General features: G+C 36.0%; 1 protein-coding gene across 1 annotated transcript; it reads left to right on the top strand.

The window, feature by feature from the left end:
• The first annotated feature begins 9,443 nt into the window (after positions 1 to 9,443).
• On the top strand, positions 9,444 to 13,283 carry LOC113299997 (protein MAIN-LIKE 2-like). The gene is made up of 3 exons (XM_026549127.1): positions 9,444 to 9,580; positions 10,055 to 10,834; positions 11,438 to 13,283. Exons 2-3 carry the CDS (start codon positions 10,490 to 10,492, stop codon positions 11,654 to 11,656), a joined length of 564 nt encoding a protein of 187 aa, XP_026404912.1. The 5' UTR covers positions 9,444 to 9,580; positions 10,055 to 10,489; the 3' UTR covers positions 11,657 to 13,283.
• The last annotated feature ends 7,468 nt before the right edge of the window (positions 13,284 to 20,751 follow it).

The following is a 20,751-nucleotide window of genomic DNA, read 5'->3' as shown; positions in this document are numbered from 1 at the left end:
ATGTTCAACCATAATCGGGTTATGTAGGTGCACAATAAAAACCGGCTGCTTGTAACATCAACCATAATTAGACTAATATAATGCACATATTAGCCGATTCTGGGTGCATTTTCAGAAAATTTGATGAGTGAATTTCAAAGATTTAAAGGTAAATCATTATAGAGTAGCTCTTAGAAGGAATGGATTAAAGGGATTTATCTCAATCACTTGAATTGTTTGGTTTTTTTTAGAAAACCCAAAAAGGGTCATTAGATTTCAATTGTTGTTTGTGATTGATTAGGTTTCAGTTTTAACTTTGATTTTGATAAAAATTGAAAAAAATTTTGAGTTTTGATTAATGATTTTTTTTATTTGTTAATTAAATGATTATGATTTTGTATTTGCATTTGTATTAGAATAATTAAAGTTTTTTTTAAGGTTAATTTAGTATTTTTACCATCATTTAGACACCCCATACCCTACTCCTTAGGTTAGTTGGAGTAATTCATAAACCCCAATTAATCACAGTAGGTCCCAATTTATCCAGGTTATATATTCAATACTAGAAAATAAAAAATTAAAAGTTAAGTATGTCTTCTGGTAAGTGAGACTTTGAAACTCTAACGAAACCCTCTCTCCGTAACTGTGTTTTCCAAAAAAACTCTCTGAAATAAATCTTCCTAAATCTTTGATTCTCAAATATTGTAATCCAAATCTGTTGGATATTATCTAAATTTTTCAGATTTTCCAAATAGATTTGGATCCAATACGTAGACATATTATCAGTATTTTAATTAAATAAAACATCGCTATTGTATGCGATTTATGGGTTTTCCCAATTTCAATTTCATTATCTCTCTAATGGTTTTCTTAAATCCATCAGAGGTTTTTCATAGTCTTATAGGCTTTTCTAGCAATTGTTACAACAATTGTTTCAAATACATCAAGGACAATTTCTTCCGGCTTGACGTATATCTACAATTTCATGAAGATCAATGGCAACCGGATTTGATTGTGATAATGATGTTTCGTGCTTATTACTCCCCTTTGGGACAACATCTTAATGAAGAAGACATTGAAGAAGAAGATAAATTCTTCAAATCAAAATGGCAGAATTCTAATTCAAAGGCCATCCCTCAAATATCATCAATTTCCTTTTTGAAATTCATGTATTTAATACGTTTGTATTACAATTTTCTTATTATTGTGATACAAAAAATCTGTATTTTATTATGTTTTTCAATGATGTATCTGAACACGATGTATACAATCTTTCCATATCAATGAAATTGAGAGGATTACCTCTTTTCCCGTCAAAAAAATAATAATTAAACAATGTCATAGCGTACGTTGCTTTTGAACACCTATATACTAAAGGAAACTATGGTGTCGAGCTAAATTCATCCATAACTTAATGACCATCCATATATATGAGGACCCTCGGAATTTTGTCGGGTGAAAATCCAAATGGGAAGTATCAAAATGATTCTCCATCAACAATCATTAATCTCCCAATTCTTCCATCAACTCTTTCCCAATTCTGATTACTTTCATGTAATGTAATCATTGTCGCTCATTTTGTTAGAAAATTATTTTATCTATATCCAAGTTTTACAAGTTTTATCTCTGCAGTGTTCTGAAACTACAATCCTTAGCCACTTTTGCAAGAAACCTGATTTCCAAGTGAGGAAATCAGTGTTTTAGATTTCTTTTCTTCCCACTCTCTACATGATCCCCATTCTTCCTGGCACACCTTCACACATGAACCATTAATTTGTCAGTTACAAAAACTTATCTATCTTGTAACTGCTAATAACTGCTTGTCAACTGCCTTCGATTGGTTTTATTGAAACCTTTATCATCATTACCTCTTTAGGTTCTTCTTCTATACTCTACATTCTTCCCATCATGATGAACTCTAATCATTTCAACCCCGATGGTGATCTCTTACAACACTTCTCAAACCTGTTATCACAAGAGAAATCTTCATCCACCATTAACCTCAATGCAAATTTCCCAGGCGCAAAACTCAACCATCAAAATTGTCTGGTTCTCAAAATCATTAAAGCAAAAACTCCACAAATCAACACTGTCAGAGAAATACTTCAGAAATTATGGAAAACTAACCATCCATATTATATTTCTCTCTTCACAGATGATGCATTTTTAATCAAATTTGAATCTCAGGCTGATGCAATTATGATATTAGATGGTACTCCATGGATCATCAAAGAAGAATTATATGCTTTGGAAAAATGCTTACCTGGGAAACTACCTACAAACTACAAGTTTGAAACTGTTGAATTTGGTCTACAGATTCATGGCCTCTCTGTTGAGAACTTATCTGCAATGTTTGTCTTTGAATATATCTCTCAATTAGGTACAACCAAACCTATAAGGAGTTATGAGGCGATGTCATGGGGAAAATTCGCAAGAACTAAAACTCACATCAATATCAACGATCCTCTGCCTCAAGAATTAGCCTTTACTCTACCAAATAACCCATACTACACTGTTTCAATCAAATATGACAGACTGCCTAAGTTTTGTTTATTTTATGGTCGTATAGGTCAAGGTTTGTCCTAAGGTCAGTGTTCTCAAGGATTACATCTTCACCAACTATCCAGAGGCGCTTCATGAACAAGCACTTGAGATGATACAACCTAACTTTTCTCCATCCATTAATACATCTGCAAAATATCACGTATATGAAGTTCCGGTTTTCAAAGATATTTATGTGGTTGAAGAACATAATAGAACAACATCAACACCCAACTATTATGCTGCTTCATCTACCCTTAAAATCCCAGTGATATCTCCCTCTACAACTACAACCCAACCCTCCAACCTTCAGGAATTTGATAATACACCTGTTACTGGAAATATCCCTTCTTCAAGGTTGAGATCAAAGATAGTTATACCAGATAACTTTACAGTGAAAAGAAGATCTATGGAATTCTTCTACTTTGGAAGACAACAATCAACCTTTGATATTGTTTTTCAATCAGCAGGTAAGGGTAATGCATCTTTGAACAAGGGTAAACAAATTATTCGATCAGAGGGTACTTCTTCTCATAATTATTCAGGTTTTCATCAAAAATGGTCTGCACAATTTATTCCTTCCTCTGTTGTATCGGTGGCTGAAAAACCGGATTGTCTCAATCCGATTAATACTTATCCAAAATATCATAGTACAAAAAGAAGTCGGATTTTACCTTCTTGTTCTCTAAGAAATATCTCTGATAGGGAAGGAATATCTAGTGGTAATTTTCAAAGCCAAAACTTCAGGCTTATTATGGATAATGCTGTAATTCCTAGTTCTTCTGCGTTATCTTTTTCAAGGGCTATGGGGACTGACAAAGGAAAGAAGGTTGTTGCTAAACCCCCTGCAAACTCAAAAAGTTCGCAACGGAAAAATGTACCTGGAACACAAGGAAAAAATAATAACCTTTCTATCCAACAATCTGTTGAAGTAAAAACTCCAAAGAGAAGACAAGATGAGGGTTATATCAAATCTAATTCTCCTCATCCTAAATCTCAAAATAAATTGATAGCTGGAAATTCTTCTTCTTATGGTGCAGCGATAAAACCTAAACAACCGCATGATAAATGTTAATCCTTTCATGGAATTGTTGGGGTTTGGGGAATCCCCCAACAATTAGATCTTTGAAAACATTCCTCGGTGGTACAGATCCTTCTATTCTTTTTCTCTCAGAAACAAAAATGTCTGAACAAGTTTCTCTTCAGCATGTGACTCAATTTGGTTTTCAGCATCATTGTATTGTGGCTTCTGTAGGAAGAAGTGGAGGATTATGGTTATTCTGGAAGGATGATATAAACATTGAAATTGTTTCTCAATATTCAAATCTTATACGTGCTAAGGTTCAGGATATTTCTCAACATTCTTGGAATTTATTTTGCACTTACGGACCTCCAGTTTCTTCTCAGAGATCAAGTTTTTGGTACAATATGACTACATATGCACATAATGTCAATGGAGCGAAGTGTTTCATAGGAGATTTTAATGCTATCGTTTCTGGTGCTGAAAAATTTGGTGGTCTTCCTTTTTTAAACTCAAATATTTCGTACTTTAATAAATTCATTCATCTGAATCACCTCATCGATCTGGGATACAAAGGTCCGGCTTACACTTGGACTAATGGCAGGAATATTGAAGGTTTAATTCGTCAGCGCCTAGACAGAGTCCTCGCAAATCCAGAATGGTGTATAGCATATCATAATGCAGTTGTACTTCATCTCCCAAGGATTGCCAATGATCATGCTCCGATTCTTTTGAATACATGCAGAAATATTTCAAGAGCACCTCCTCAATACAAATTTGAAGCAATGTGGCTTTCTCACCCTGAATTCTTTCAGAAGGTTAGTGAGTGTTGGTCTCAATACAATGAAGAAGATATACAGTCGAAATTAAGAAAGATTGGTTCTTTCCTCACTGAATGGAGTCATAGAAGAATTGGTTGTGTAAAACACAAGATCACAATTCTTAAACAAAAACTTTTGAGAATTCAATCTTGGCGTCCTTCTGCAGCAAATATCCAAAAAGAAAAATTGGTAGCGGATGAACTGAATGAATATCTCATCATGGAATCTACCTATTGGGATCAACGAATGAAGCAGAATTGGGCCAAATGTGGAGATCAGAACACAAGGAATTTTCACTTATCTGTAAATCAAATGAGGAGGAAAAATACTATTAGCCATCTAATGACTAGTAATAAAACCTGGACGTCAGATCAAAGTGAGATTGCTAATGAATTGGTCCATCATTTTCAGAATTTGTTTCAACAACCTTTACAACAGGTTCCCTCTCAACTGTCTTTGCAAGGTCAAGCGGTTTTCACTCTGGATAATGATGCTCTATGCAGGGTTCCAACTATGGAGGAGATATGGGATGTTGTAGTTAAAATGGGTTCCTTTACTTCTCCTGGTCCGGATGGATATTCTCCGGTTTTCTATAAGAAATGATGGTCAACTGTTTGTAATGATGTTTTTAAATCAATAAAGAACATATTCGAATATGCTGCTTTACCAGATTTGCTCAATCATACTAACATCTCTTTGATTCCGAAGGTTAAGAATCCTGCTACACCAACAGATTTTCGTCCTATATCTCTGTGTAATGTCTTATATAAGATTGTTACAAAAAATTCTATCAAATAGAATCAAGCCATATTTGGAGGAATTTATTTGTTGGTCACAGAACGCTTTTGTTCCGGGCAGTCAAATTCTTGATAATATTATCATCGCAAAGGAGCTATTACATTCTATGAATATTTCAAGGGCTACAAATGGACACTTTGCTCTTAAGGTGGACATGGCAAAAGCATATGATAAGGTGAATTGGAACTTCTTAGGAGATATGTTAAGTATAATGGGGATTTCAGGTACTTTTCATACTCTTATTATGAATTGTGTGACTTCTGCTTCTTTTTCCATCAACAGCAATGGCTCTCACATGGATTTTTTAGAAGTGAACGTGGCATTCGTCAACGATGCCCTCTTTCCCAAACTCTATTCATCATTTGATCTCAAGGTCTCTCACTTCTTATGGAGAAATATGAACGAAAAGGATTGTATCATGGCTTTCAAATTAATAGATGGGCTCCAATTATTTCTCATCTGATGTTTGCTGACGATCTTTTCTTTTTTGGTGAAAATATAAGAACCAATGTGAGGAATCTTTTGAGGTTGTTACAGGAATATGCGGATATGTCAGGGCAGCAAATCAATTATAACAAATCATCAATTCACTTCAGCAAAGGTATTTCAGCATTCAGAAAAGAAGTTATTATGCAAGATTTAGGTGTTAGAGAGATGAATATTGAAGATAAGTATCTTGGCATCTACCCTCTCAAATCTGATTTTAGGATTTCTAGCTTTGATTTCCTGTCAGACAAATTTATTAGCAGATTTCCAGGGTGGAGACTGCATTTTCTCAATACAGCAGGCAGAACTGTGTTAGTAAAAGCTATCTTCAATGCAATCCCAATTTACATCATGGGGTATTGCTTATTACCTAAAGGAGTCTTGCAAGAAATTGAAAAGATAATTCGTTCCTTCTGGTGGGGTCATAGCTCGGAGGAAAGAAAACTTCATTTCATAAACTGGAAAAAAAATGGAGCTACACAAAGATGGTGGAGGCCTGGACATAAAAAATATGGAACTGATGAAAATTGCTTTGGTATGTAAACTTTCCTGGAGATATTTGGAATCAAAAGACGCAATGTGGGTTAAACTACTCTCTGCAAAATACATTCATGATATATCTTTCTGGAATGCTGAGGTTTATGAGAAATGTTCTTCAAGCTGGAGTAGTATTCTACAAGTAAGACATGTTCTCGTTAATAGGGTTTTCTGGCAAATTACAAATGGTAACAGTGTAAATATCTGGAATGATCCTTGGCTTCATCAACATTTGGATCATCTTTTGAATCGTCCTTCTCAGTTGCCAAACAATATTGTAACAATTAGTGATCTAATTCTTCAAGATACAAAATCATGAAATGTATCACTGCTACAACAATTATTCTCGCCTGAGACGGTTCAATCCATTTCATCCATATACTTAAGTGCATAGGAGAACTCTGAAGATTTTTTTGGTTTGGTATGGTTCATCTTCAGGTAAATTCACTACCAAATCTTGTTATAAAATCTTACTAAACTCATCTCCTTCAAGCTCAATTCTTAGTGCTTTTCCATGGAAGAGATTTTGGTCTTTCAAACTCTTGCCAAAGATACAATTCTTCATATGGAAAGTGATTCATAATGGGATAGCTGTCAAAGGAAATATTCACAGATTTGTGCCAAATATGGAAGCTGATTGTACCTTTTTCCATCAAGAGTTGGAAACAGTGGGTCATTTATTATTTGATTGTCATAAAACAAGGCAAATTTTTATGAGTGCTGGAGCTGATCTAGGCGTTTCCTCCTCAGGGATTGATATTAATCAAGTTTTACTTAATTGGATGGATGAAAATTTAAACCACAATTTTATCTTTAATCTTTGTTTGATCTGGAATTTGTGGAAGCTGCGAAATGAAATAATCTTTTCTCAGGGTAACTTTTCAGAGACTGTGGTTATCAGAAACACACATGTGGACTTCAAATTGTGTGTTGATACAAATGATGGGTACGTTTCTCATCTTATCCAGTTAGGGAATTTTCATAGTTGGAATCCTCCAGAGTTTCCTTATGTCAAAATTAATGTGGATGCTGCTTTCATTCCAAACAATGGAGCGGCTGGCGCTGTAGCCCGTGATCACAATGGTGTTTTCCTTGGATGTGGAACTATCACTTTTGATGCAACTTCCTCTTTACTGGCAGAAACAATTGCTTGCAGACTAGGAATGATGTTGGGAAGTCGCTTTAATTTTAACAAGATTATCATAGAAGGTGACGCAACAAATGTGACTGATGCAGTGATGGGGGATATTCGTAATATTCCTTGGTCTATATGGTCTGTAACTCTTGAAATAAGAGATTTAGTTAACTCTTTTTCTGATGTTAAGTTTCAGTCAGTTCCTAAAATTGCAAAAAATTTGGCTCACTTGTTATGCCAATATGCAATGCATCACAATGTAAATAGTTGGTGGGAAGCTCATTCCCCACCTCTTTATATCATTTCAAACCTCAATTCTACTGAGGTAGTTTAATAAATTTGAGCTCGTTGAGCCCCTTTACCGTTCAAAAAAAAAAAGATTCTCCATCCGGTTACTTCTAGTCCGATACGTCATCCGGCTCATTAGTGTCCGGACGCATATTTTTGCGAAATAACTTATCTGGTCACTTGATGACCGGATGAGGTTTCTTTTTTAACTTCAAAAAACACGCACAGTTCTTTCCTTTCTTTCATCGATAAAATTTTTTCTCTTCAAAAAAACGTTAGTGAGGCACAATGGTTCACTTTAGTTATTTTAAGTTTGAGGTTGGAGGTTCGAAACTCTTTATACCTTTTTTTTTTGTATTTACGGTTTTATATGACAGCCTATGTTGTTCTAGGTGTGAAGGTGTCCTTGTCCTTAAGAAGTTGATAGATGTCAACAAAGCTATGCTTATGCAGCTATGGATCTCTATTCGTGATTCAAATAAAACTTGGACCAGATTTTTGAGGGCGACGTACTTCAAATTGAATGGTGTCTTGATTGATTACAAATTGGGTTCCACGGTTTTTCCTGGGATCAGATGGGTTTATGATTTTGTGCAACATCACACTAGATCAATTATAGGTAACGGTTCCAATACTTCTTTATTTTTTGACAATTGGTTGGGTGATTTTTCGATTGCAAGAAGATTGGGTATTACTTCCAAAGGCCCTAATGATTTTAAGGCTAAGGTTAGTGATATCATTATCGATGGTGCTTGGGTTATTCCATATAACTTGTGAATTTTGCTGGTTCAGCTTAATATTGATGTTGATAATCTTCCTATTATTGGTGGTGGTGAGGATTATAAGGTCTGGGATCCAGATAGCAAGGGGATCTTCTCAGTGAAGTCTGCAAAGGATGTCATTCGAGAACCTGCTGAAGTTTTGCCGATTACAACTTTGTTTTCCAGGCCAGTTGTGCATCCTATAAGGTTGCTAAAGGGCGTAACAGGATGATTAAAGATCTGTGGTTGGTTGCTAATTTAGCAATCTCTACAGAATTATGGAGGCTACGCAATAAAGTTTATTTTGAAGATAAGGAGGTGCGTTGGCTAGGTTTTAAAGGTAGAGTTTATCAAGTAATCCGTGATAACTCAATTCGATTGAAGGGCCATATGTACAATAATATGGAGGATTTGCGCATCTTGAATTATTTCAAGGTGAAGCATAGATCGTGCAAGGTCTCTTCTCCAATTGAAGTAAGGTGGGATCCTCCTTTTCAAGATGAGATAAGGATTTGTTGTGATGGTGCGTCTCTTGGTAATCCAGGCCCTGCAGGTGCTGGTGTTACTTTTCGGGATGCAAATGCAGCGGTGTTGGGGGCTTTGAGTGTTGGTCTTGGCCTACAGACCAACTATTTTGCTGAAGTGTGCGCAGTTATTTATGGGGCTATGTTGGCTAAGAGGTGGAATATACGGAAACTCTGCGTGCAGTCTGATTCGATGAGTTGCATTCAAGCATTCCAGAATGTTTGCCATGGCAACTAAGGCAGAAGTGGAGATTAGCTAGGAATTTTTATTCCAACATTCGTTTTATTCATAAGTATAGAGAAGTAAATTTTTCAGTTGATGCTTCGGCAAAGCAAGCTTGTTTGCTAGCTGAAGACATTTTTGAGTTTTCTGAGGAGAGGCCAATCTCTATGCTTTCTGTGGAATGGTCGGGTGAGGTTTATTTCCGTTTTAAATAGGCTTGTTTAGAAGGTGGTCTCTTGGCTAGCTTCTATTTGGCCCAGGACCTGTATAGTTTTTGCTTTTTTAATCTATTTACTGACCGAGTAAAAAAAAATTTTTTTTTTGCTCTTCTCTGTGTTTTTCCCTCTCTGGTACATATGAGGGTTTATCACCTATATAAGATCTGAGGGTTTAGTATTGTCCTTATTTCTTCCGAGTTCGAAGTTCTTGTTCGAAATTCTCTATAGAAGATCTTCAATGTCATCAGGTATGTCAGGGGTTACTCAAAAATTGAAATTTCAATTCAGAAATCGGTTGATTGATGATTTTTGTGTTCAGAAATCAATCGGTTTTTTGTGTTCTAAAACTAGTCTTTGATGATTTTATAGTGTTTTATAACTAGGGTTTACGGCCATAGTCTATGATTTTTTAGTATTTCATACTTTAGTTGAAATCACATGAGTAAATCTGAATGCTATTATTGAAAAATTAACATGCATGTTAACTGTTTGCTGAAATTCCTCGTAGGAAATCTAGTTTGTTCCACATGCATTGATGAATTTCAATGTGATTTTGTTGTTGGCTTGTCTGTGTTGTTGTACAAATTCCTAATAATTTTCATTTGTGTTTTTTACATATAGTTTATATATGCAAATATTTTAGAATCAAACTGAGGTTGTAGTTGTTTTGCTTTATTTAAGGGATTTGAACTCACTCAATTGTGATGTTTCTGAATGAATAGAGAGTATGAATGGCTTCGATCGTCGTGTTGTTTCGGCAATGGACTCACCACTACCACATATATGTAGGAAACTTAGTACTAGGAAAGAGATAAGATTTAGAGGTGGATGGTCTGACATGAAACTTATGTATGACATTGTGACCCAACATGAAGAATGTAAACGTATTATTGGTAAATGTGGTTGGGAAGATTGTTCGAAATGGATGTCTCCCTTTGCGACAAGAAGCTTGCAGATGCAATTGTTGAGCGATGGTGGAAGTCCACCAACACATTTCATTTTCCGGAGTTTGAAATAGGTCTCACACCACATGATTTCACTTCATTGACCAGTATTTCGGTGGGAAGAGGGATTGATCCTTTGTTTATCCCATGGGAAGCAGATGAAAAGGAAGATTGTATAGCAGGCAAGTGTTTATTTAGGTAATGTGATCGTAAATGCTACACACTAACGATTATAAAGAAGATTACTTTAAGGGTGGTGGAATCCCTTGTTCGCACTTGTACCGATGGCTTCTACAATTCAAAGATGTTGCAACTGATGATATGGAACCCCATTGGCAAGAGATTACCCGAGCATTCCTAATGTGGGTTATTGGGCAGGTTCTGTTTCCTAATAGTTCATCAATTGTCAAAGTTGGATGGTTGGCATCCCTCGAAGACCTAGAGAAGATCGGTACATATGATTGGGGTGGTGCAACTTTAGCTCGTGTGTATCAATCATTATGCGAGACTAGTAGCGGAAGAATCTTGTCATTCGATGGAATGTGGATGATCCTACCGGTATGTGTTAATATGTTTATTATTTAAATTTAGTCTATCAATATCGAATATGCTGTTAATAAAATAATGTCTGGTTATTTATTGTACGATAAAGATGTTGTCGCCACCATTTAAATTAAGACTCTGATGCCTGAGCTACGAATTTAGTTGGTTAAGTCCACTAGCAATTTATTTGACTATTACCTACTGAAATACGTGTATGCAGTTGCATTTCCAAGTATAGATGATCACTATAGGAGGGAGATTACTGCACTACTACTCAGGACAGTGGGAGTACTAATCTCTGAGCACATACTTTTTTTCTTTCTTTTTCATTTTTTAACATGCTGCACCTAGACTACCAGTATTGAATATGCATCGTGAGGTGGTTGGATGGTGGGGGAAGGGGAAGTACCAGTGTAATACTATGTGTGTAATTTGAATTTGTGTAATAAATTTAGTGTTCACAGCAACTATGACATCTCAGAAACATCTCACATGATATGCACAAGCTGTTTGTGGAGTACGGATGCACGGTTTAAATGTCTATTTATTAAAAATTGTTTGTTGTATTTCCTAGCCAGCTGCTTGTATTTACTTGAACTTGTTTCATTCTTTTTGCAGTATTGGTTCTATTTTTACTTCCGCTCGTTGATTCCAATATTTGAAGAGAGGATTCCCAATTCATTTGGTTATGAGCCAATAGATCTTGACAGATTTCCCCAAATTGCGGTATTTAATAAAGACCAACTAGCGGACGTTCAAGTAGGCACGGCGAGACACTCCAGACCAGAAGCTCAGAGACAAATAGACATGAGAACAATAGAGTCCACAACATGGTAGCCTTGGGAACGAAGTAAGAATGCAGGGAAAAAAGATGTCACTCCATGCAAATCAGTTATCTAAGTGTAGATATCTTCTTTACAATCCAGAAGATAGGGAAGCAGTTTTGTGTTTAGGAGAAAGGTGTTGGTGTCAAGTAACTGGAGAACCCGCCATTCCAGATGATCCACCTGCGCAACTATGCAAAATTACATACACACCTTATACAGAGTTCTTGAGCAACTTCGATATGGAAGTAGATGCTGGTGCTTATAAGCTTGGGGTGGATGATGGACTTTATAGAATGTATTGGAAGCAAGTTTCTGTTGGTCCTTATTTGCCTCCATTGGATAGGCTAGGTCCGCGAAACCGAGATGAGATTGGACCATCATCATCCCAAAATCCAGCACATCGTCTTCCTTACCCCGCTAGTTTGGTTTCAGCTCATGATGTTTACGCTACACAAGAGGACAATCGCTTTCCACTAGTTGATTGGAGCATGACCGTTCCAAATTCTGATGGTGATCCAGTGTCTATCCCAGTTAGTCCTCGTGTTCCTAGCACCTCATGTAGCGTAGACATGCATCCGTTGGTAAGTTCTCTAAGCTTTTTTTTCATATCAGTTGGTACGTCTTCTATGTATCATTGCACTAAGTTGGTATGAGGTACTTGAGAAAATCCACACCGGACGATGTTAAACGTTTGTCGAAGGAGAATGATGAAAGAGGTTTTCTTGGTATGCTTGGAAGTGTTGACTGTATGCACTGGCCGTGGAAGAATTGCCCGACATCGTGGGCTTAACAATACAAAGGATATAAGCCATGTCCCTCCATTGTATTAGAGGCAGTTGCATCTTACGATGGATGGTTTTGGCATGCATTTTTTGGTATACCTGGTTTGTGTAATGATCTCAATGTAGTCGATACATCACCACTGTTCGACAATATCTTATCAGAGGCTGCTCCAAAAGTTGATGTTCGTATAAATGGTCATAGATATGATATGGGTTACTATTTAGCCGACGGAATCTACCCAAGATTGTCAACTATTGTTCAGTCTTACAAACAGCCGCATTCACAACAACAAACATTAGTCAACGGTCACCAAATGGGAAAACGTAAGGATCTTGAGCGGGCATTTGGGATTCTGCAAGCAAAATTCCACATTGTGGCAGGACCGGTAAGGTATTGGGATGAAGATGACCTTAAGTACATAATGAAGACTTGCATTATTCTCCACAACATGATAATTGAGGATGAACGTCATCATGGTGCTTGGAAAACACCGGGAGCGGGAGAAATGCGAATTTATCGCAGTCATGAACCAAGACCTGTCAACTACCATGAATTGATTAACATACCAATGCATGAGGCCCTTCGCGAAGACTTATGTGCACATATTTGGGCGAGGCACGGGGCAGAGGTGGCAAACTGAATTCTGCAAACTGCAATTTTTGTTGCTCTTGCGTCTCTGTTTATTATGGCTAGCACTTGTAGTAGCAATTCTCGCTCTGTATGCATTCAGTCTGTGATCATGTTGTCTTATGCTCGGTTCGAGTAGTTAAATTCATTTCTGAAGTATATATACATCCAGAAGTTTAGTTGGATACTGTTGGGTTTTAATCTTGTAATTCAATTACATATTTTGTGGCATCTTGTAATTTAGTTCTTCAGTTCCTTCCTCCTCCTTACAGAAGATACAGAAAAATGATATTGCTTGTATTCTAATTTCATGTGTTGGTTGTCTTACTCCTACCCACTCTCAGGGATTTTGATACAAGCTGGTAACATTGCACCTGACAGCAAATGATACCAATGAAACATAATACCATTGTATTCAGGAAAAAAAAAGTGCAACATAAAACAGTGAAACATAATACCATTGTATTCAGAAATAAAAAGAAGAAACAAATCCACATCAAACTTTTGAGCCTAGCTCTTCTTTAGCATCTCTTTTTGTTGCTTTTCAACCCATTCCCTTTGAATGGAACTCATCTTAGACATGTCCATTGTCATCAACTCTTGCTTCTTCGGCTTTGGGACGACCATCAATCATAGCGTTCTCTTCTATAGTCGCGATAGACTTTGTTGCATGTTTTTCTTTGAGGTATGAGATGATTTTGTCGGAGCTTTGGGAGAATATTGAATCGGTTAAGGACGACGAATTCTCTCTGGTGTATTTAGCCTTCTTAAGTGCTTTATTGTGTTTAATGCCTCTTGTTCTTTTCTTTGGGTGATCTTTTTCAATTTCAACATTTGGTGTTGGTTTATAGGGAGGGTGGATAGATACCCTTACTCCATCTATTTATATAAAGGAACGCCCAAAAGCGGGGATAAGTTTGTTTTGATATCCATATTTATATTTTTCAATTTCAATATATTTTTGACATGAAATATAATTGGATGTTTGTTTTGATAAGTATCTCCAGTAAAAGTTGTATCAATATTTATTTTGGTATATGTATCATTTAATTGTATAAAACATAATTCACGAAAATTTAAAAACAAAGTTAAAATAGCTGTAAAATGAAAATAATTAATAACGTGGGTTGTATAGGAGTGTCTAAAAATAAATATTCTCGCTCAAACTCAAGTTGCCAAACAAGGACGCCATGTGTGAAAGATAAAAAAAATTAATATAACGAAAATTCTTGTTGCACAATTTCAATGAAAGTCCTTTAGGATCGATACTTATGTGAATAGTATTAGTCATGGGTCGACTATAAAAGCTTCATGTGTTGTGTATTTCTTTTGTTGTTCTCCGAAATTAATAAAAACCTAAAACTAGTCGACTATTAATGATTAGAGAAAAAACTCTTCGCTCTTCTTATATATTTTTTTACAGTAAAGTTTGAGAGAAAGATTAATAATTGCTGGGTAGTAGAGAAACTTACTGAATCGTATCAGTGTATTAATGTTCTTGGTGTTAGAGCAATGCTCGATTGAACCTACAAGTTTTGCTACCTAAAGCTTGTTGTCAATGTTAGGTGACCAAAACTAGGTTTGGTAGTTGAGTATCATACATCACTCTAGAAGACTGAAGATCGACAAAGATATTTGGGGAACTTCTGTATCAGGTGTGTGAAGACTAGATTATATAATTTTACTCACTATCTTACCATTCTGTCTTTTGAGACGATGTCGTATGACTTCTAGTAGATTTACAAAGAAGAAGTTTCAAGTCTAGTTTGTCTTGTTAAAAATCTTGAAACATGATTTAGCAAAGATGTTCAACGATCCTTAACAATATTAGTTTCAAGCAATTTATTGTTTGTGAATTAATTTGTGGATCAATTGAAAATTACCTACGCAAGTGATTCTATCACTTGGGAATGTTTCAAACATCATCAGAGAGAAATTCTGAACTACTGATATTCTACTAAGGCTAGGTTGGCGAACCAGTTTGTAAACTATATATATCTGAGATTCAGAAATACGGGAAGGTTGGAAAACCAATTCGCAAACCGTAAGTTCAGTTGGGAATAGTTCACGAACCGTCATGAACTGAATTTTCTAATTTGGTATTTTAGGCTAGAAGTTGGCGAACTCGGTTCACAAACCGTAGTCAACTGAGTTCGATAGTCTCGTAGGGGCGGTGAACCCGGTTCACGAACCGTTTCACCCTGACTTGTGAACAAGCCCAACGGTTCACGAACCGTTGTACCAACTGTCCCAGTTTATATTATAGCAGATGCTCAAAGACATCTTGAACTTTCCTATTTTCCAAACTCAAATTCCAAAATCACGCAAACCCTAACGTGTACGTGACTATAGAAATTGGTTTTGCATATGAGGATCGGTTCTACCATGACTCCCACTGTAGGTAGGGATCGATTATACCTTAACTACCAATATAGGTAAGGATCGGTTTTACCTTGACTCCCCACATAAGTAAGGATCGGTTTTGTAAGGACCCTCAAGCTCGTCAACGGTATTTGACTGATCTAGCGATGATCAAGAAACGATTTAGTCACTAATGACTCGATTAGTTAATATTGTTTTTAATTAATAGGAATTAACCTAATAATGATCTAGATACGAAACTAGTATATTTGGGTATAGCTCGAAAAGTTATGCGAAATGGACTACTCGAACGTGTCAATCAGATACCGGACGAAGAAGATAACATCAGAATTGTACGAGGGGCAAAGTAGTTATTTTGCTGCCAAACCGCCTGGCTGCCCGTATCAAATTTATGGGTGCCTTAATTTCTGATCGGCCTTATCTACCCGTGTCGAGAGGATAAACTCTCATTTCTCTTTTCTTTCTTCTTCATTCTTCTTTTCTCTTCTTCTTCTGTTCTTTCTTTCTTTCAATCGGTTTCAAATCGAAGAAGCGATCTTGAGTTGATGTGAGTATTCTGTTGAAGCTGTTTAATGATCAAGGAGATGTAGTTTCTGTTAATTGTGAAGAAGAAGTTGGTGTTGATGAAGAATCGATGAAAGGTAATTTAGGGTTTCGTTTTGGTTGATGTTTCTTTATGAAATCATTCTGTTTTGATTAATTATAGATGTGTTTGTTCTTAATTGAAGTCTAGATGGTTCTTTAGAGTTTAATTTTACTTCTTAGTAGATCAAATTGGAAATTATGTTTTCTGTTAAATTGAGTTTGTTATTAGAAGAAGAAATTGTGTTAATTCGAGGGGGTTTGAGTTAATTAAGGCGCTGATGCCAGTGGGTGTGGTTGAATTGCTGGAATTATGGAAGTTTAGATTATCATAGCAAACCAGGAACTAGGGTTCTTTCAAATTAGGGTGTCTGAATCAGAGTTGCAGATGAAGAAGATGACTTGGTGAATTGGGGTTGGGTTAGTTGTGACATTTAACCACAAAGATGAAGGAATTGCCGTTCAAGGAATTAGGAGTGGCCTGAGATGATTTGGGGTTGTTGTTGGTAAATTAGAGATAGGGTTTGTGACAAGAAAAGGATGAAGATGGGAGTTATTGAGGTGTAAATGGATGTTTAGGGTGTTGCAGGGGAGATGGAGATGTAGTTAAGGTTATGAAGTAGCAATGGCAGTGATGTAAAGGTTGGTGTTATTCCTAAATTTGTAATGAAGTGACTTTAGATAAATTTTAGGTTAGCTGCAGATGATGATGAAGATGATTATAATTGAGATGTTGGTGTTTGAAGATGTTATGGATTACTGGTAGTTGAAGTAATTGAATTTGAGTCAGTCTGTCATAGAGATAAATTGAGTATTGCATGTGAGGATTTTGTCAACTGTGATGAATATAGATAATGACAAGTCTAGAACTGTTTGAGAATCAAGAATTAGAAATAAAGATTGTATTTTGGTTAAGCTGTAGGGTTGTATATGAGAGTTAGAAATGCATCTTTTGAGTCTTGGTATGTTTTTCTTTTTGTTACAATGTTTGTGCATGAGTTCTTTGGCCTGTGCTTTGGCTAAAGTCAGAATCAGTCAGATGTCTGACTGATTTAGTTTAGTTGACTTAGCCATCTGACTGAGTTGGATCGTTGAGTTACATATCTTGACCTGAGTTGATTCGATAGACTTGATCTGGACCTTTAACCCTGGACTTGACCTTTGACTTGGACTGTTGACCTGACCTTAGACGTTGACTATTAATTGACCCGTGAAGGTCATTTTGACTGTTAATTGACTTGATGGACTGGACCTTAAGTTAATGGGCTTGTTTAGTGAACTTGGACTTAGGCATAGTTTTTCTTCTTTGATGATTTAGACCCTTGTGGCCTAAATTAGCCTTTGGTTTCTTCTACAAAGTTGTAGGTATTCTTAAGACATATCTAATAGACTATAAAACCAACCTATTTGGTTTAGTAGACCTTAGTTATGTTAAAGATAGATAATGAAAAGATATAAAACCATAAATGGGCTTAGAACCATTAGATAGTTCATTTAGCTTATTACTTATAACTAGAGAATTGTATGAGATTATATTATGATCCTTGTATGAGCCTTTTGGCTAATATCTTAGAGTGCTTGTGTGATTAACAGTTACTCTTATTAACAATGATCGATCTAAAGAACAAACCAGTGGGTGGTGGATTTCAAGGTAGGCGAGGCTTGTCATCAGAAGAGATGGGAATCAATAACGAACTCTCTTGTACTCATTATTGTTTTACAAATCATATCTTATGAAATGCATGCATATCTTTGTTACTATATCATATGTGTATGCATGTATTATTTATGTGTAATACAAACTAGTTTTGTTTTACATTTTGGGATGTGATTGAATCTTTAGACACAACTAATATCTGTGTTTGGGAGTATTTACTTATTTTTCAAAAAGTGATTCCTTCCATTGACTGGAAATTGGTTACAGCCTTTACTTATTGTTAGTGTTAGAGCACTGCTCGGCCGAACTCGCAAGCGTTGCTATCTCAAGCTTGTTTGTCAAGTTTAGTTGCCAAAACTATAAGTCTTGATTTCTAGTCTATTTATAGCTAAGTCTCGGACTGGGACAGAAAGTGTAGTAGAGCTCTAGACTCCACGACGTTCATCATACAAAGACGAAAAACTACTCAAGAAACTGGTGGAACTTCATCGACTAAAAGGTATGTGGAGACTTGAACTTATCTATCACTCAAAAGTCTATCTACTCTATATCCTATCTTGAGACAAAATTCGTATTGTTATATAGACTTCGATTATACACATTTGTTATTTCGAGCCGAGTTTATATAGCTTATCTATTTCTCGAAATATGTGTTGGTAAGCTTTCGCTTTGGCCAAGTTCATCTTTACAAGTGACGAAAGTCATGTTGATTGTTTCAATCTTTTGAAAATCGCTTTGATGAAAAATGGAGTATGAATAACCTTTGTATAACATCCTCTAAGAATGTTTTCAATGATCGAAATGAGAGTTTAGAATATGTAACCATCTTTGGATATAAGCATTTAGTGTGTTCGCACATCAGTGTATAAGTCCAAACCGGGAACCAAATGTATGCATACTTGTGTGTGTACTAAATGGTTGATAGAGACTGGGTACAAATGTACGCATACGGGTGGAAGTTCACGACCGTGAATTTCTGCTTAGTTTGGAAATCAAAACCAACTCAATCCGGTTACCAAAGTATGCATACCCGTACGCATACTAGCGGAAAGTTCATGTTCGTGAATTTCTGCTGAGTTTGAAAACCAAAACAAACTCAAATACGGTTACTTAAGTACGCATACCCATATGCGTACTTAAGTGTGTTACTTTATAAAATTGTATTGTTCATGAATTAAAACATTTATATAGTAAGGAATGCAATTTGCAAGCCGTGGCTATAATGTTCATGAATCGATTCGAGTGAATCAAAACCAATTTTGCTTCGATTGTGTCTTGTATTCTTCTATAAGATCTAAGCAATTGAACAACTCTATCACTAGTTCTTTTGAGTCATTTGAACTAGTTATGGTGAAGATGAATATGCTTGATATGAAAGTGCTCATATGGCTAACCATTTGGTTAACTACTGTTGAACCAACTAGGTGTACACGTTTAGGTACGGTTACATAAACCTAATGAACGTGCATTTCATTTGTGTATAACAAGCTAAGTTCGATCTAACGGTTGAAAGATATTAGATTGAATCTAATCAGGTTTTCATCTAACGGTGAATATTGAATGCTTTGTTACCAAGGTAGCGTTGATTGCAAACCCTGATTTGAATATTATATAAAGGAGAATTCTAGCAACTGGGAAACCTAATCCCCACATCTCTTGTGTGATACTAGTTGTATAATCTAGAGTCAAGTCTCCTTTAACCTTAGGTTTCTACCGAGACCCTGTAGGTTAACGACTTGAAGACTTCATTGAGATTGTGAAGCCAGACCCAACTATTTTCTCTGTAGTTGCTTGATATGATCTTGCTATTTCTATCGTATTGATTACAATTGTAAGATTGACTCGAGATTGATTTCTCCGATAGGCAAGATAGAAAAGTAGTCACAAACATCTGTGTCTCATCGTTTGTGATTCCGCAGTATCTTGTTTCGCTAGTTGATTAAGATTATTGTGAGGTGATTGATAATTCTAGGATGTTCTTCGGGAATATAAGTCCGGGTTATCGATTGGTTCATGTTCACCTTGATTTATCAAAAGACGGAACAAAAACTCGTAGGTATTTTTGTGGGAGAAAGATTTATCTATTCCTGTAGACTTTTATGTGTGATACAGATTTGTTTATTAAAGTCTTCGACTTTGGGTCGTAGCAAATCTTAGTTGTGGGTGAGATCAGTTAAGAGAATCAAGTACGTAGTATCCTGGTGGAATCACAGTCGTAAGGAGCGCAACTGTACCTTGGGTAAGTGTGAGATTGATCGGGATTCAACTACAGTCCAGACGGAAGTTAGTTTGTAGTAAGCTAGTGTATGTAGCGGCTTAATACAGTGTATATTTAATCTGGACTAGGTCCCGGGATTATTCTTCATTTGCGGTTTCCTAGTTAACAAAACTTCTGGTGTCTGTGTTATTTCTTTTCCGCATTCTATTTTGTTATATAATTGAAATATCACAGGTTGTGCGTTGAATCGATCAATTGGGAAATCTAACCTTTAGTTGTTGATTGTAATTGATTGATCCTTGAACATTGGTCTTTGGTACCGTTCAAGTGATTTCTCTTGTATTCAATTAGACTCGCAGATTTCTATTTGCTTGAGTAAGTATTGAATCGAGAAATTGAGATATAACTCTTGGATGTACTTTTTATAAGATTGAGTCTGATTGTCTAATTGATTCTCTTAAAAGTATATTGGAGTTTGTCCATACAGATTGCTGAGCAAAAAATATTGAGTGTGGTTGTTAGACCCCCGCTTTTTCAATTGGTATTAGAGTGGGCAAACACGTTTAAAGACCTTATAAATATGTGTTTGTAGCAATCTGTGTCTCTGGATGGAAGATTATCTCTTGCTGTTGAGCACACCAAAATGTCCTCTAAAGCCTTCAATTATGCCAAATATCTTGGAATTACCTCAAAGGATAACTCTTTAGTTGATTCTTCTGAATCCCGAGGTAGAAAGGTTGTTTTATCAAATATTGATAACATTCCCTCAATTGAGATACTTGACATTTTGTCGAAAGCTGAATGGGATATCACCAGAATCTCAGAAAAATCTAATGCGGCTATTGATTTTCATAAT

The sequence above is a fragment of the Papaver somniferum genome, chromosome 7, assembly GCF_003573695.1.
Source record: "Papaver somniferum cultivar HN1 chromosome 7, ASM357369v1, whole genome shotgun sequence".
Lineage (NCBI taxonomy): Eukaryota > Viridiplantae > Streptophyta > Magnoliopsida > Ranunculales > Papaveraceae > Papaver > Papaver somniferum.
Note: the sequence above shows the minus strand (reverse complement) of the source record. Positions and strands in the feature narration are given on the sequence as shown.